Below are 18,603 nucleotides of genomic sequence, written 5' to 3'. Positions count from 1 at the left end.
TTGTTCGATCTACGACTTTGTTTAGAAATCCAATAAAAAATTTATTCATTAGGAAACTTATATTATTATATTAACACGTATAAATTTCATAGATACACGTGTTCGACAGTAAGATAATAACAATTTTTTTTACAGTTATCGCTATATCACACATAGATTATAAAATACAGCGATGTAACACCTCGTCTACATTGCGACTTTAATTATTATCGATTAGAAGTATTATCGATATGCTGTACGACGATTCAACTGTAGATTTGTGAAGAAGCAAGCATGTAAGTAGTTAGTAGTCAATCGAGTAACAAGAATTGAATTCCGTAGTTTTAAATTTTAAGCGCGTATTTGCTTGTAGATAAGTGTGTTTACATTTTTTTACGAACAATCAGTCTAGTGTCGTTTGACGTAGGAACGAAAACCGTGGTCATTTCGGCTCGGTTCGAGCATTTAGTATTCGTGGTTCAGTGTATCAAGACGTTAACAATTCAACCAGAATATGTTGTGCTGTATCGGACTAGCGTTAGCCACAAGGATCATCAGTACCTATACTATGGTAAGTGACGGACAATCTGTCAGTTAAGCCGGTTTTTAACACATTGCACGATAACGGAAAATATTATTGTATTATTTTCCGAACTTGTTCTTTTCAACGACGAATGTTAAGGTTACTACGCACCGTGTTTATTTCTCCTGTATTTTTCTAGTCATTGTCCATACTTACGATAAACTTGTTGATGAGCAACTATTTCTCAAGGGAAACAGACGAAGAATTTTTCAATTCTATTAGAAATTGGAGCATAGTTGGTTTAAATTGGTTGCAAATTTTAAAAAACTTTCAAGTGAAAAATAAAGGTAGGTTTCATCATGAGTAAACGCATAGATAATATCCGAGAAATATTGCGACGCTAATATAAAATCGAAACATTTAGCGCAAACAACCGTGGTGTTCTTCCTCATGTACACGATGTCATTTCTATCGGCCAGTGCGTATCTCGCCTTTGGATCAATTTCCGTAAGTATTATATTTAGCCAGTTATTTTCCTGATAGATGCGAAATACAATGCCAAAGTGATCAAAGAGAACGGACGCTGTAGCCGTGTATTGAAAGCGAATCAACCGTAGACTTCTTTATTTAAAAAGCGTATTTTCGGCACGTAGCAACCTTGCTTAAACTCGCTAACGATCTTGCTAACTTCGGCGTACGTTCGCAGAGGAAACCTAAGTGCGCCGTGCCTTGGATGTATTTGCAAATAATTAGCATAATAGATCAGTCTGTGGCGCTGTCTATTCATCTGACGCACGAACCACAATACGATGTTTACGATAAATCAATATGGTACATTCCACTGTCCAGTATCTATCTACGTAAGTATATTAAAATTACCTAACTCGCGGATGGTGTGTCTTGTTCAACGTGTGTTTGTCGCTTAAGCAGTGTCGTAATAGCTACGTTCTTTCTTTTTTTTTTTTTTTTCTTGAACGAATTAAAAAATCGAACGATAGACAAAGTTTACATTTTGTCGATTTAGTGTTTTCTGCATACATGTGGATGGTCGTGTATACTGCTCGGAAAGAATGGATCGAGAAGCAGCAGAATCGTACAGAGTTACCAACAACGATAGCCACATCGATGACGCAATCGAACAATAGCGACGAACCAAAATCGCCATCGTTTCTGTCGCAGAATTTCTCGATGTTCGATTCGCCAAGACATCTTCAATTTTATCCAAACAGCTAATGCAATTTCGAGACTCTTTGGATTTTATTTCTGTGCTGCACATTACTACCTTGTTGTTTGCGACAAGAAGATAAATATCCAGGTATCAGAAAACATATAGTTATTAATTATCAATATAAAGTACTCATTCGTTATAAGTTACGTGCGTCCAATATACGTGTATTTATTTATAATTTTGACCCCTAACTTTTTAAACGTAAAGTTTGGAGTTGCTATTTTTTTGTCATACACATAGTTTTACAGAGAGATACATATAAATATAATTTGTTTGTTATTTTTTTTTTTTTTTTACTCAAAGCATCTCTATTTCTGGAAAAGATTCGAATCTTAAGTCCGCACAATAACCATTGATCATTCGCAACTAATGGAATGTGCAGAGAGCAGGCAAACTACCAGAATACGATGAATCTCGGTCCCGTAATGGGGAAAATGTATAATAATGCGGGTAACTCGATAAATCAGTCCGGGGATGCGACTAATAGAGTGTATCAAATGCGCCCACGGCGGAGCGCGGTTGCATAGAAAATATGAGAAATGGCCACGTTTTACGTCGAAATACTTTTAAACTTCCGGGATTTGAATCGCGCGCAAGCATATTCCCTATACGGGGGCCGGCGTCTCCTAGATGGAGGTCGATTTGTCCGAAAATGGTCGGAACTTTTCGCGAAACTCTGGAGAATAATGATCGAGCGCACAATGGCCGATAGAAAAAGCCCCTTCTCGCGATTTATTTCGGACGTTTCACCACGTTTCTAGACGATCATTTGCGTTTCCCCGAAAAGTAACGCACCAGCGGGCGTAACTTCTGCAATATCCGGGAATATCCTACCGTCGTGCGAATTTCTTTCTCAATTTCGTATTTCTTATAGGCATGCGAAGAGAGAGATGAATCAAGCTCAAAGACGTCGTCAATCCAAATGATTATCGATAACGAAATATATCCTCAACGTATAAATTGACGCCAGAGGAAACTTTCGTAAGCTCTCCGTTGAACGATACGGCTGCGAAACATGAAAGACAGACACATTGGAGTACGCGACGTGGTTGGTTGGTGGTGCTTTTAAAAAGAACTGAGCGAACCAATTTGTAGGCTGTCGCAAACTTTTAAAACACTAGTTGACAGCCAGTCCGCCCCCTCGCAACTTGTACACCCTCCTCGACACTCGTCCAACCATCCAGAAGGATTCCAACTACCGCTCGACGTCTCTCTCTCTCTCTCTCTCTCTCTCTCTCTCTCTCTCTCTCTCTCTCTCTCTCTCGTCTTTCGACTGGAGTAGCTACCAGTAGACTGCGAAACTCACCCCTCCGTGTCGTGGAAGCCGATGGATTGTAAAATAAAACTAACTTGGCTCTTTCGTGGATCGAGAACGGAGTACCAGCGAAACCTTATTCCCTCGGGTCTCTTTTATTTTCGCGTACCTACCTCTTTTTTTTTACTAACCGGGGTTACAATCACGGGAAAGACTTGGACGAAAAACAGATATTACGAAAGGACTGTGCTCATTTGGAAGAGTAACAAAATCTTGATCTGAGTTTAACTCGATCGAAGATTACATCTGCAGTTGTTGCTTCTTTAAAATATTGTAAACTTTTCTAACAAATTAATATATCATCGAATGCCTTGAATGAATAGATGTTTATAATCTGATAAATAGAGTAATTAATAAATGTTACCACATTTCACGAAGAATTCGTACCACAAATATTTGCGAAATATGAACTTTCATCGAATATCATTCTCGCAGAAAATATCTTTTCACGCGATGACGCGCTGTTTGCTATATACTTCTCTGATATCTTCGTGAAACTTGGAATACTTTTACGAGTATCCAAGGATTAAGGAGAAGGGTAGTCGCACGCATGGCGTATATAAAGGGTGGTGCGACGTAATTAATCTTCTTGTATGACACTTTGGCTGGTTACGGGGCAGAGCTTGCCAGAAGCCAGAACACAACATCCCACTTAAGCTCGACGCCCAGAAAACAATTAATACGAAATTGATTAATAATTATTGCGTCCCAGTTTCGGTCCCCTTGTCGCGGTTTCCGCTCTTGCTAGTCACCTAACCGTGAAAAAACAAATTTTTCCACCGACGTCAGAACGCGTCTCCTGATCGATACGAGAGATCATTTACAATATAAAATGTTTGCCTATCGCGTCGAACGCCGTTCCTATACTCTGTTCTAAAGTCGATTCCTTCGAATGTTTTGGCAAATAGATTCGGCCGTCACGAACTAGGAGAGAATCGAACCTTAAAGCGTCTGGCTCGACGAAATGGTCGGTGTGCGCAGGCGGTTCCACTCCTTTTGTGACATTTATTTGTTCGCCGCCAAAAACGGACAGTCGATTTGGCATTATTTTTCCAGACAGACAGATTTTATTGATCTGCCGCGTTCGTTCTCTCCCGAACGAGAGCTGGAAAGAGAGAACGAAGAGACGAGCGAAAGAGAAAATGACAGAACGGCGGAACTGAACGCCCCATAAAGCTAACCAATGCTAATACTTCGTATCTCTGCAGTGGCGTCCTTTTTCGAGCGTGTACCTCGTAGCCAGTCCGTTTGCTCGCACCACTTGGAAAACGTGCTGCGACGCCGCTGTCCTGGACCGGAATCAGCAATAAACGCGTAACCGAGCCTAATTCGTAATGTTGGCTCAGTCATTGTGGCCCATTGTGAATTCTATTCCCCTGTTATTTAGGGGCTACGAATATAATGCTGGGGTTATCGCAGGAAACTGCCAGTAACGACGGTAAGAGGCACGTTACTCTTCCGAATACGCTTCATCCGTTTGCTCCTCGATCTTTCTTTGCGATCTTCACATTCATTCCCCGTCAAGTATTTCGTCCAACATCCTAGAATCTAACGTTTAGATAACTCTTTCGGCTGCTTGGTTGTGCGCCAAATTTGTAAATTTCAGCCAGTGTGGATAAGATGAAGAGGGAAAAAATTAGGAGAAGCAAGAAGTCGCGCGTATCGTGACCGGGAAGTTCGTTTGCCAAGAGTCGTGCACGAATATTGGCAAATCGTCTTAGCGTATGAATAAGAGGGTACCTATCCCCTGTCCCTTGGTACGTTTTCTTTTCTTTTTTTTTTTTCTCTCCCCCTCCCTCGGACCAATGATCGGCTCTGGTCGAAAGACGGGAGAAATCACATTACTTTCGAATTTCTTCGGGTCGAAACGGGGGCGGCACGTGCTTGCGCTTTTTTTCTTTTCTAAGGAGAGACGAATGGACAGCGGGAAGCGAGGAAATAAATTTGTGAACACGATGGACGGCGAGGCACACAATAGCTGCGTTTAATACTACATTAAACACGATACAGAACGATCTACCGCGTGACCACCGTGACAAAGTTTCCTGGACAATGCGCCAATGCGATGATTGTATTAGTAGGCCGAGGGATGGAAATCTGTACGCACGTGCACGGAATGCTCGTCGATCTTCGTTCGTACGTTGTTGCTCGTGTCATTTACAAATGTCATTTGCAGCAATGCGGTTTAAAACTAGCTTCTTAGACCATGCAGATAGCACTTAACAAAGAAACGCGATTTCCTTCCATGTACAAAGCGGTCATTACGGCCCGATACGCGATATTTCATTTCGTGCTGTATCGTCATGTTAAGCTAGATTACTCCAGCCATTATCCCTGGAAGAGAGAACGGGTGGAAACGAGTTCTTCGATCGACTTCCGGCCGTTCCCAACGCCGTTTTCACGTTCCCGCACGTATGCCCGGCTACGTGAAGCAATCGAACGATACCTCATTACCGCGCCACGTAATTGATAATTGATAATTATCGGCAATTGATCGAAAGATACGGCTTCGCTACTACGTGCTTTCGTACCTGGACTAGTCGATCTATGATCGATATTACCTTGGACACTGCTTTGAAATATTTGATCTGTACGATATGATAATGACCAAGTCAGGCCTTTGACGTTCGTTCAATCTTGAAGGAGCATAAGTTTTTCTTTCTCCGTCGTATCGTTCGGAAACCGAAGATCAATTTTCGTAAGAAAGGGTAGATCGATGACCGAAGTACAGAACGAGGGGAACAGCGTCCGGTTATCTGGTCGGTCGATTCAAAGTGGCGGAAGCGAGCGAGGGATGGTGGGCGGAAGGAGCCGGTTTTTCGAGAATGGCTGCTGTAGGTGTCGAAGGGACACCGGGGCTCGAACGAGGCCGCAATTAGGCGGTCCCGGGGTCGACGAGCAACGACGAGGTCGGGCATTATGCAAAGCAGATTTTAAATTTAGATGTGGCCCACCGTGCCCACACACCTCTACACACCCCTGTGTTGGCAAAGAGGCGCGCGACTGTACGCAGTTTCGACTACAGGAGGAGTACGGTCACACGGACGGTCGAAGACACGCGAGCGGGTTTGTGCAAAGCGTGGGTCGCGCCGCGCTCGACAAATTAGCGCGTTTTAAATCCAATCTAAACCAAAAGGGGAGGGAATCGTTATGGACGGCGACGGAAGGGGTCAACAGCTCGAGGGATACTCTATGAGCTGTTTTGCATTTCTGGCTCGCGCGCGCGCCCAACATTTGAGGTGTAAAATATTAAATCCAGGCGCCTCCGCCATATCGCCTACGTCCTCGAAAGAGAGGAGGATGAGGAGGATGAGGAGGAGGAGGAGGAGATGGTGGAGGAGGCGGATGGAAACGTTACGCGGATAGGGGTGTACGATGTGCAGAGGAGAGAACGGGAGATGGTGAAGGGGGTCGAGAAGGGGTCCGTTGCTAGATGGGGGAGGATATGGCGAGGGTGGCTCTGCGGCGCGCACTCAGCGAGTTTACATTTAAATGTAAAAGTGCCGAGTGCTGCTAGGCGAAAGCTGCTGTTTTGCATTCGAAAGCTCATGATTGCCTCTGAGCTTTGCTTTTGACGTCGAGCGTTTCTCGCTGCCGACGGACGACGAGAGGCCGCCGGCTCGCTGTCGGTGCTTCGAGTTCTCTCTCGTTTCGAACAGATGGAACAAGCTTAGAGCTTCCGGAAAAACTCGCACAAACGGAATCGGCGATTATTTCGAACCGGTTATGCTTTCGAAGCGAGTACACCAATTAATCACACCGCGTGTCATCCACCACTCCGACTCCCCATCAACGAAACTCAGAGTCCCTCTAATCGTCATTAATGTATTAATCGACTGCTCGTTAAGCCCGAAGTAATCGTGTCGCGTCTGTCAACCTGTTATGAATGAATCGATGGCTAATTAACAACGGTCACTTGGCCGACGAGCTACCTCTGTCGGCGGGAATTCGATAAACTTTGGGATTCGTCTCGTGTACTCAACCCCCCTCGTTCCACATAATCCGATCATATTCTCCTTTTTATCAAGTTAAGGTTCTTTTTCCTTTTTTTTTTTCTTTTTTTTTTTTAGGAAATGTCACGGTTCTCTTTCGCGCGAGCATAGATATATGCCGACGAATGCACCCACACGCACGCATGATTTATTCCCGAGCTCTAATCAATTCTCGAAACGGAAGGACGGACACACGAGGTTACAAGCTAGTCCGCTGTTATTCTTCTAATATGTATGTTTCTTATGAGCGTCGGTAAAAGGGCTCCGTGCAATTTTCTATGATAGATCGAGTCCTGCGGACAAGTTCCATTACGGCCAGCCTCTGAATTATTGAACTGGCAATTCCCTGGCGACACGCGGGACACCCTGCATCAAAGTGTCAACGGGCTCATTAAGCCTCCAAATCAGGTGAACTAACGCGTTAACCGTTCCACCCTTGAACTCTTTGACAAACGAATTAATAAACTTTTTCTTTCTCGCGTGAGGAAAAAAAAAAAAAGGAGAATTACCGCTCGAACAAAAATGTATGGTCCTTCCTATATTATTCGACTTATTCATCTTAATCGAGGGGTTATAACTCATTTTTATAACGAGCTTCATAACGGAAAATCAAAGAAACTTTGAAGTATGTGAAACGATACACCGAACGATCGAGGTGTAACGTTACACAAAACGAGATTTGCTCGCTCTTTTCATCCGTTTCCTCTTGCGATCCGAGAGAAGCGAGCATTTGCATTCTGGCTGATAGATCGGAAAACAGAAGACGCCCGATAAAGATTAAATCTATTTGTAATCCCTTGAAATAGGACCTGTTACTGCAAACTGCGGTATCTGTGCGCGCGATCACCGACACGGAGAGTAAAAGAGAGAGGACGGCTCGATCGGTATCTAAAATCGCCCTTCTAGTACATATGCTGGGCTAATAAGAACCCTAATAACGGGTACCACCCTTATCGATACGCAGGGACTGTCACTAAATATTTTTCTTTCTCAACGGTTGCCTTGGGAATTCGGCCGTGTCGGTGCTGTAATACGCGGATACAATATGTCGTCGAGGTAGTTTCGGGAAACATTGATCCGTCTGTTGCGAATTTTACCTCTTTTTCTTCAGAAGTTTCCTCTTACTTCGGGTAAGCATGCGATCGTGTTTTGTTCGCAATTTGAAAGGCAACTTGAACATTGAGATATCGTGTTTTAATCGCCGGCAAGAAGATTATTTATCCGAAGGCGGAGGAACACGACGGCGGTGACAGTGAATCCAGGTTTCAGCGAGAAGTTAGGCAAATATTTTTTTATTAATTCGTCTCACTTGAAATGCAAATGGCCCAATCACGCGTCCGGAAGGCTACAGCGGCCGACGCTTACTCGAGTAATTTATTCGTAAGGGCGTTAAAGTTTCATAAGTCGTGCACATAAAATGCACTCGAGAGTGGAGAGAGCAAGGGTATCTAGGCGTTCCCCTGCGCGCGTCCCGTTCGCCACCCGTTCTCTCTATCCTGGCGCGGCAGAAAATTATGCAGATGGCGGAGAAAAGCTTTGATAAACACGACAGTCTCTGATCGTTATGCAGATCCGCGCCACTGTAAAATGGCGGCAATCTCTCCCTCTCACTCGACTATCCACTCCCTCTCTATCTCTCTCTCCTCTGCCTCTTCTGATTCTCCCTAGCTCGCTGGACCCAGGGGTGTTTCAGCTTCTCACCCTCTTCATCCCCCTACGCTCCTTCTCAACCATTTCCTCCTACTGCCGGCGCTCCTCTTTCTCCCCTTTTTTATCCTCCCTCCTCTCTCTCTCTCTCTCTCTCTCTTTCTCACGTGCATACGCACCCCTCTTCTTTCTCTCGCAACACCTCCGTCTCCGCCGCGGCTCGCTCCTGATTTTCACACCCCGGCCACGGCATTACCAGCCCAAGTCGAGGGTGGAAATACGCGCCCTCCTGCCTGTTTTCGTAACGCGTCTGCGCCGGCTTGTACCACCCGGCGTATATATTCACTGCAATTTCATTGGAAGATCGTGCTGGCACTTGAAGACACAACCAGCCTCGCATACAACCTCGTGCCAACAGCCATTCACTCCTGTTCTCGTACACGTCCTTGTCTCCGAGGCAAGCTCCAGGCAGTCATCCAGATATCAGAAACACGCATACACTTTGCAATCGTTTCGCTAAACACAGTTGAATTATTTTTACTTTCGAGCACGCTCGACAGAGGTGACGGCGAACGGATGTTTCGTCACCTAAGGGCGAACCTGTTGACGTCATCATCGAGTACAGTGGGAAACGTGTGTCGATGGCGTAACGCAATTACATCGAAACACACGGGGACGAAGGTGTCGGGGCAACCCCACCGTGACAGTCGTCGAAAATTCATTTTGCCACGCGTTTAAAATTTTCATCGGGTCGTCTAATTTTCGCCGTCATCGGAACTGATCGCATTTATTGAATAATTTATCTATCCTACGGCCCAACTTGCCCGTTGTCGTAATTGCTCGCGCGAGCAGTTATGCATTCTACCGGGAACAAAATATTTTTTTCTCAGACATTGCCAGTTCTTTCTCCGTTTCTGTTTCTTTTTTCTTTCTTTTCTTTCCTTTTCTCTTTTTTTTTTTTTCTTTCTTTCTTTTTCCTTCTTCGAGCGTGCACGCCATTCGTGCATCGGCTGTCTCTCCGAATGATGTTTTATTCATGCACATCGGGCATCGAAAGTGTTGCCGGTTGAGCGGGGTCGAGTTAACTCGGCTGTGTTTAAGTGCACAAACCACCTTTCCTTGGAACCATAGAATACTTTAACGCCTCGGCTAATTGGCCGGATACGTGTTACGAATGAAAATTTCGAGGCGGAGGGCTCGATTGCGTATCGTTTTCGCGATTTCAGCCTTTCTCGTGTTCATTCGTTTCCGATCCTCGCCCCTCTCGCGGGGAGATAATGTTCGACGAATTCCTCGGCTCCTCCTCGTACCTATAGTTCCTCGGTATCCGCACGATACGGAGCTACGTGCACGTTTATCCAGAAAGATATCATGAAACGCGATACATCTGAATTTCAGGGGAAAATAAGGGTTCTCTCGCGACGATGGTCGCGATCGGTTTTCACGTAACGTTAGCATCCGATCGATTTTGGAAGAGACGCCGCGCCGCTGTTCAACGGCGAACCAGTTTTTCACTCGTAGTTTGTTTCACTTTCGCACTATGCATAATGCATGAGCGGACTTTAAATTCTGCCGGCGTCGCAACAAATCGTTGCTCTCCGATAATATTCGTCCATCTTTCCAGACGATTTTCGACGGATTTAACGATCGAGAGAGGAACGCCGGTTTAACAACCGATAAAAAAAATCGGCTGCTCAGCGATGGAAAACGCGCACGATCGGCCGGTTTAGCGTAGTCCGATCGGGACGATATCTCGGCGATCGTGGCCGTCGCGAGGCGGGCCTTTCGATTAAAGGATAGTTACAGAGTCGTGTGATTAAGACGAGTCGGGGAGGACATCGGTGGTCTCGGCCGATTGGTCGGCATATCACGAATGCTCGGGGCGTGGTTCGGTTACTAGCTCTCCCGGCCAACCGTTCTTTCCTTCCGATTATTATTTAATTACGCTAATTGCCGGGGGGGAACGGGGGCCAAACCCTCGCGATTTGCCAACCGCTTCGGCGGAGATCCGATCGTTAAGTCGATACGGCCTGTTCGTGGAATTTTAACCGGTCGTCCGCGTCTCTCGTACGTGATCGAAATCGCAACGCAACATCGTCCATCGGTTAAACTACGAATTATCGTAATGATCATTGTAGAGATGGTCGATGTTTCTTTTTTTTTTCTTCTTATTGTTTCTTCTTACGTGGTTCCGCCGCGGGGATCGACGTTTCCGATGACGCTCAGAGAGAGAAAGAATCCGTCTCGCTGGAAACGTCTCGATTGGCATAACGTCAGTGAAGCAGCGGCGTCCAAGCAAGTCCTGGTGTTCCGGCGTAATTCAAATTCGACGCGGGACCGCGTCGTACGTGTCTGAAAATAACGCGGATCGTCCGGTTCACCTTCGTTCCCCGTTCTCGTGTACGAGCGCGCAGAAAATTTTGCAAAATTATGCAGTCCAGCATAACGTGCCATTTCGGGGCGGCGCGACGCGGCGGGGAGGATCGCGAGTACATCGGGACACGTGAGCATAAATTGGCCCGACGCAAAATTGGCCTGACAGTTTAACTATGACAAAAGCACAATAGAATGCGCCGTTTCCTGAACGCAGCATGCGGCTGTAATTTCTCTGTCTGTCCATCCGTCTCTCTTTTCCTCTCTCCCGCTCTCTCTCTCTCTCTCTCTCTCTTTTTCTCTGACAGTGCGCTATCCCTCTCTCCGTTTTCCCTTCTACGGCTGTTTTTCACTCTCGGTCTCTCTCGCGCCCCTTTTTCGCTACCTGTTTCCATCGTCGTCCGTTTCCAAATGGCGGATATCGTCGACAGTTTAATACCGTGTCGCCGTCATGAATGCTCGTTACTAGACCAGATACTACGATCTAATAGAGAATGCCTCGAAAGCTCGACGTTACGAGACCCGAAGCGAATATGATTCCTTCCCGGAACGAAAATTGTTTTCTCTCTTTTTTTTTTTTTTTTTTTTCTTTATTTAAATATCGCCTGTCTTAATCGTCTTTGATATCCACAAGCTTGGAAATCTTAATTCTACGACGTGTCCGAGTTTGTGGAAACGCCGCTCGCTCCTGATGACGGCTGTTCGCCACGACACGTGAATCCCGCGACCGTGAACAAGAAGAGAAACCGCTGCTACGAAATTAACGAGCCATCTCATCGATTAAGCCAGGAACGCTTCCTTGAAGTAGACTCGTGACTCTGTTTCCTCGAGACGCGTCGGCGCTTCGAAAACGAATTCTGCCGGGCATTCAGGACCATCCTTGAAATTTTTAATTCTTCTCAATGGCGATCAGTGGATCAGAATATGGCACGATGAATGGCACAAAGAACAAAGCGTGGCGATAGAGTCATGGTTTCCGCGGCCAGTAGTAAAAGGACGAATTTTCCACCGAGGAACCTGGTCTGGTTCTAAGTGGTCGTCGTTTGATGACGGTTATTACCATGATGCGCTGTTTCCTGCGACCGTGAGTATCTTCCACCTACACGTCGGCAAGAAACGGCATGGCAGGAGCGTGTGTGTGTGTGTGTGTGTGTGTGGGTGGATACAAGCACGACGACGACCGGCACGTAACGACCGATTCGTGCACACGCAGAGACCGCGCGGTCTCGGCAACTCGTGGATGTTGGTTGAGCACGACCGACCGGCCAGCCGGTTATATATCTCTTTCCCCGCAACCGCGTATTTCGTCATTATATAATACACTCGTTTACACAGAATATTATTGTCGCAAATATGTCATTAATGTCGGAAATCAGCGGCCCGTATTGTGACCGCCCTTGCGTGATGCGGTTTTCCAGATTTCGCTTTGACGAGTGTGCATACGCGGCTGTCCACGGACGTAGATTCTCCGGCCGGTTGCCTCTGCTCGCCGGAAGTCGCCAATACGTTCCTGCTAAACGAATCCCTGTCAGAAGGAACGAACGTTCCCTAGACTGTAACTTCGCTCTCGCGCTTTCTCTTGTGTTGGTACTCCACTCGGAATTGACGGTTTCGTAATAATGATATATTGATAAACATAATAACGACAAGTCAGCTATGGAACAGAAGGGGGAACACAGGGTTTCACCATTCGAAAGATTTACGAAATGGCCACGTAGATGTAGACGATGTTTGGTTGTTGCATCGCGGATGTTTATTCAAATTTCAAAACCTACGAACACAACGACCGATGTTGAAATTTGTTTCATTTTGTTAAATGTTATATAAATATTATATTTTACATATTTTATGTGTGTGCTTTATTTTATTATTTTGCACTCTGTGTCCACTTTCACATCTTTGAATTTCCATAAATGTATAAAAATCTATCTTTGTTTATTACTGCAAGTACTTGTTGATTATTATTTTAATTATTTTAATTCTTGAGTTTAATCAAATTGTTGAAGTATATAACTCGTTAATTGTTGTTAATCTATTAGTACAGTATTGATTAGTTTTTGTAGTGTTGTCTCACAGCTGCGTAACACATGTTTTATAATAAAGTATTACGAGTACGTGTTTCCAATATCGTATAAAAGAAATCATTTAAAAAAAAAATTAGATTATTAATTCAATAGTGACAAATGCACACTAGATTCACTAACAAGTGCGATATTAAATTTGTAAATTATCATAAACTTCAAAGCGTAGTACGTTAGGTATGTTATTTGCAACAATATCCAATGCTTTGTGGATCTGCGAATTATTTACAACATAAAATAGATTGTAAAAAGTAAAACGCGGAAAATAACCATATACTTGGTATTTAACGTGTCATAAAACCCTAACATCTACAATTACCCGTGCTAGGAAACCTTTCGTAAAAGATCACCAAGAAACGATGATCGAGAAATCATAAAGGATAAAATGGAGAATACGAACAATCGATAATCTGTTATTATACAGGCATTTGTGAGCGTCGGCTCGAGTCGGTCGTATATATGGATTATGCGTGCATCTTTCCTCTTATCTTACGTAACGTTTAAAGATCGTGTTTGTCAGACCACAGTGGGGACTGTATTGTTAGCACAGTGGACAGATTATATGTGTCGTTTAATCGGTACTGTGTTTTAATAGGCGTTGACAACTAGAGCAGCGGATAAACTGCTTTCGTCGGTTCCTCTGATGTTTGCACCGACGCGATGGCGAGGCCTCTTGTCGCGAAGGAGGCTACCCTCTTTCTCGCACCCCGTAGCTAATCATGTAACTCGATTGAAGAGAACGAGCAAGAGCGGGGCCAATAAGAGGCTCCCTTTAATCGGGTTACTTCGTTACCACGTTGCTCCGTCACTCGGTGCGGTGATATCAGCGGAATATCAATTGTAGTGATTAACCAAGCCCGTCGCGGTCGGAAACTTCGCCTAAAACCTCGCCGATGAAAGAGGGACGAAGAGGGCACGGGAATAACATCTTTTGTCAGTGGCAAATTAGCTCGCTGGAATATTCAAATTCTCGGAGCCCGTTCGAGCGAGCATCTTCGAAGCATTTCAATCGCTTCTTCGCCGAACCCTTGTGGAGGACATCCAAAGAGATTGTTTTCGTTCGAGAGACGGCAACGGACTCGCCAACGTAATCGACGTTCCGTACCGTAGTTCGCGCGCAACGTTTAAACGACTCGCCATTTCGGGAAATTTCACGAGCGACCGGAACTCGACGAGACTCGCCGTCAATTAGCCGAACTGATCCACAACTGGAGCAAAGACGGACAATGAATTAGACACGGCGTCGTGATCCGGTAAAATCAGGCCCGGAGGCCACATTATAATAATGCGAGAGAGCCACGGAGGGTGGCGAAAGAGTACGTATCGAGGCGGACACTCGACACAGCTGTCCAGGAAACGTACTTTCCTCTCTCTTTCTCTCTTCTGCCATTGTGCGTGCTCGGGCTGGTACACGGACTAACCAACCGTAAATACCGAAAATCTAATTGACGAAAATTCAATTTCGCGCCGACAATACCGGCCGCGACGGATTATCGCGTCTGCCCGGCTGTATACTTTTCCAAAAACTACATCGGAATCGAGCACAGCGATCCGCCATTGATTCGACACGGGCTGAGGATTCGGCGACTCGCTGGAATCGCGTTAAGGGCATTGCTTCCGTTCGGAGCACGTGCGGCCAAGCGTTAAGCCGAATGGGCACGCGTCAGAATATCTGGGAATCCTTTTAAAATCTTTTTAAAAACGCTTAAAAAAAAAAAAAAATAGAAAGAAAGAAGAGAGAAAGAGTGCCGAAGAGTCACTGTAATCGGTGTTGGTTACGGTTAACGCTGATTTTAAATTTACAAGTCGTACGTTGGAACGCGATTAAACGTTCGACGGTAAAACGTGTCAGGCGTTTCAAATAGCCGTAACTTCGATAAATCCTGCTGATCTCTGCGTACGCCTTCGCGTTTTCGAATTTCCATCAAAATGCCCGAATCACCTGCCCCCTCCCCACCGTGAAGGCTGAATTCGGAGAGGAAGGGATGGCCGTATTAGGCTGGGTGAATTATCGCAGAATCAAAATAATTCGATAGATGGGGTGCCGTGTATTACAAGAGGGGTGACCATTTCTGCACGTTGGGGTGCCAAAACATCCGCCGTTTCTCGATAAAGTATTGTCAAAGATATTCTCGTTGAAACACCTCCTCTGGCAAAAATCTCTGGTAAAATTCCTACAATTGTCCCGTATTTGCACGTTGTTCGAAACGTGTAAGAATCTTCCTGTCGAATCCATGATTGTCGACAAGAACGGTGATCCAGAATCTTTCACCGGCAGGAGACCGTTCATCGAGGGAGGAACGTCAATACTTTCGCGGTCCGTCCAGATCGTATTTATTCATTTGAGCTAATTTTTTGGGCGTGGAACCGGCTATTAGATTGTCGTGTTATGCTTTAGGGCAGATTGACGCCGTGGCTTGGAAAAAAGAAAAAAGAAAAAAGTAATCGAGACAGCTGCCAGAACCATCTACGCTTAATTTCCCGCTTCTGCGCTTAATTTCTCAGCCTCGACAGTCGTTCGACAGTGATTTCATCGCAAGAACCTCGCGATTCGCGGATGATCCGTTTCACGGGTACGAGTACGAGACGCGATGAGGAGCGCATTTAAAATGCAGAAAGGCAAACGGTGGCGTGTCAAGAGCCGTCAGGTGGCCGGTTTAAACCGGCACAATAGCTCAATTCGGGACGAAAATCCGCCGACTAAATCTCCCATTCAAACGCGATCACGATCCCCTGCGTCAAATGGGACCTAAGTAGCTACTTAGTTGCACATTTGGCTTGAAATTTTCGATACCACCCCTCTCCCCACCCCACTCTGTGGCTCATCATGCGACACGCACGATCGTATAAGCACGTTAGATTCGCGATGCTATCTCTTTGCGCATTTGCGATACGAACCGCCGTACCTGGACGCGTCACGCTAATCTGTTTCAAAATTCAGTCACCCTTATGGCTGCTATTATGTTACACGCTCTCTCGTCGGAGAATCAGCCATCGACACGCGCGTTTCTCGCTTCAAACGGAATAGGAAAATCGCGATTCTTTTGTTAAATGGAGGAGAGTGATCTTCACACGTTTTATACGTGCTTGTTAATTCGAAGATCAACGTGATAAGCAAGCACTTGTACTCTTCGATACCGTGACTGTGAAGGAATATTTCAATGTAAAATATTACAGTCACGAATATACGAGATAGTAGAGTAATTATAACGTAATAAAATACTTTAACGCGAAACGGTTGAAAATTGATGCGAACCTGAACGAAGTGAAATGGTCAACAATGATGAAAAATGATGAGATCTAAGAACACAATGAAACAATTTTTCTGGAAAAATGAAATTAGAGGTTTGAAGAAATTGGAGAAATACACGATTAGCCCGAAACTGTCAAACAGTTTGAAGCAGTTATTATATTCTTATTCGCAGCATGGTCTTTGAAATTGGAATTTCACAATTTCAGCAATGCTGCAAAGCTTTCAAAAGTATATCGTACACTCTGACAAGTAGAATTGAACTTTGACGTAAAAGTTTCAGCCGAAGAGGTCCGGATAACGTAGCTAATTCAATCGCAATCAATTAGACCTCCAAAGTGTTTTCTATAAATTCACGGTTAACGAGATTGCAATTCCGTGGTATATAATTACGAACGATCGGGCCGCAAGGGTCTCTCCGGTTAGCCGATGCCACCGCGGACGGGAATAATTAGTTTTAATTGCCCCAACGAAACTTATCCCTCCCCGTTGACGCATTAAGACCAAAGTTAGACGGGCCACAGGAGGTTTAGGTTTTGCGAAGCGTGAGCAGGTAAGGTATACACGTACTACGTGACACGGTTGGTAAACCCAAAGCTGGCTTTGTTAAGCTCGGATTCTGAGTGCCTTTGATACGTGTACTTGCACGCTAACTAACCAACCTAAGCTATCCGCAGCGGGCTCGCGTACGTATGCGAGCCGTGCGTGTGTTATATGCTTTTCTATATCGCCTCGAACAGGGACGTCTAGTTTCTGGCTAGCACTTCAGAATTTTCAATTTCCCGTGAAACGTAACATTTCGTCGCATTTCTCGTGAATCTCGATACGCGAATTTTTCCTATTAAAATTGCCAGTTAAGAAAACTGTGGATTTATGTTCGTTCCCTTCTCTTCCAACAATACGCGATCGTTGTATTTCGAAAAACTCGCTGAAAATTGGAAAAGTTTGCAACGAGCTTATGATTAATTGTAACTGTTTAAGAGAGAAATGGCACGCTAATGGAAGTAAAACTGATTCGTTCAGGCGTTCAAAGTGCGGCATAATCTTAGGAGCCCAACGATTAGACATCCCTGTCTTTTACCTACGTTACCCCCGGCATCGTCTATACGAGTATGACCTACACGTGCGCGATACATTTCCAACTGGGAATTGAATTTCCTTGGTAATTTTAATGCCATTGTGGCTGAAGGGGTGGAGAGACACCGAGACAGAGGGTAACAAATACAACCACAGACTGTGCATCCCCTAACCACTTCGTAGACGTAAAATTTAGTTGGAGACGAATACGATATCCTTACCATTCCCGCGTGGTTCTACGCTCGAAATGATTCAAGCACGTGAAATTTCGACGTTCCTTCGCTATTCATAGTACGCCACAAACGAGAGAAAGATACGCAAATAATTTCTTTAATGCACTGTCCCTTTTGTATTAATTTGAATATCTAAAATTTTACTTGTACGAACCTAGAATTTGCACAGAATTGCGTACGAACGTAATCGTAGAAATGTTCAAATATAATACAATCGTCCAGCGATTTCCAGAAGAGAAAGTAACGTCAAGGGATTATATATTACGCGTAAAACAGAAGTGACGCATTAATATTGCTTTATTTTCAGTACTTTAGTGGAATACGAGAAGCCATGAGATACAAAGCCAAAGCGCTCTAACCATTTAAGGAAGCTCTGGAACAGAATCTGCGTCGTGGAGTAAAGCGGATTTCCTACTTCGAAGTGTCTCCTGTTATATCTTTATAAATGGAATCACTTGAAAGTATATGGAAAAGCGACAACCTTTATCACTTACAGGATCTATAATATTATATCTTTGTTCAGGATGATCAAACGTTTTTTTAAACCTTTGCATTGTTATGCTTTATGCTACATTTTAATAAATAAAGAATTTCCGTAATATACGTACATAAAAATTTCAAGATATATATTTCGTAAATCTATAATCAAATTCATTAGCAATTAATATTAAATAGAAATACATTAGTATAATATTAATAAGTATTCATAATCAAATATGATTATTTTGTAAATTAAAAACCTTATTCCTCTATTGCCAAAACTAAATTTTCTTATCGAGTTGTGATAAGAAGATCACATTTTTATTTATAGTTGATAAAGCAGAAATTTGTGTTTTTAATATTGCCTTGTCACAGACGAGGTCATACACCTTTATTGACATATCTTTATTCACATTCCTCGTCTG

General features: G+C 44.4%; 1 protein-coding gene across 3 annotated transcripts; it reads left to right on the top strand.

Moving 5' to 3' along the window:
• Positions 1-2: 2 nt before the first annotated feature.
• Positions 3-18,259, top strand: LOC122535827. 3 transcript variants are annotated; one of them, XM_043667663.1, is made up of 7 exons: positions 3-275; positions 407-550; positions 702-849; positions 927-1,009; positions 1,209-1,362; positions 1,527-1,817; positions 18,006-18,259. In XM_043667663.1, exons 2-6 carry the CDS (start codon positions 494-496, stop codon positions 1,733-1,735), a joined length of 651 nt encoding a protein of 216 aa, XP_043523598.1. In that variant the 5' UTR covers positions 3-275; positions 407-493; the 3' UTR covers positions 1,736-1,817; positions 18,006-18,259. The 3 variants fall into 3 exon arrangements, with proteins under 3 accessions (XP_043523598.1, XP_043523596.1, XP_043523597.1); XM_043667661.1 differs by having other exon boundaries at positions 353-550; XM_043667662.1 differs by lacking the exon at positions 18,006-18,259 and adding an exon at positions 2,605-3,367 and having other exon boundaries at positions 353-550.
• Positions 18,260-18,603: the final 344 nt, after the last annotated feature.

This window comes from Frieseomelitta varia, unplaced genomic scaffold (genome assembly GCF_011392965.1).
Source record: "Frieseomelitta varia isolate USP_RPSP 00005682 unplaced genomic scaffold, Fvar_1.2 scaffold_778, whole genome shotgun sequence".
Classification (NCBI taxonomy): domain Eukaryota; kingdom Metazoa; phylum Arthropoda; class Insecta; order Hymenoptera; family Apidae; genus Frieseomelitta; species Frieseomelitta varia.
This window is presented reverse-complemented; position numbering and strand designations above follow the sequence as displayed.

Excerpts from the sequence above, each read along its gene's own strand:
- LOC122535827 (XM_043667663.1), top strand. The coding sequence starts at position 494 with ATGTTGTGCTGTATCGGACTAGCGTTAGCCACAAGGATCATCAGTACC. Across the intron at positions 850-926 it reads CTTTCAAGTGAAAAATAAAG|CGCAAACAACCGTGGTGTTC; the intron begins GTAGGTTTCATC and ends CGAAACATTTAG. Across the intron at positions 1,363-1,526 it reads ACTGTCCAGTATCTATCTAC|TGTTTTCTGCATACATGTGG; the intron begins GTAAGTATATTA and ends TTGTCGATTTAG.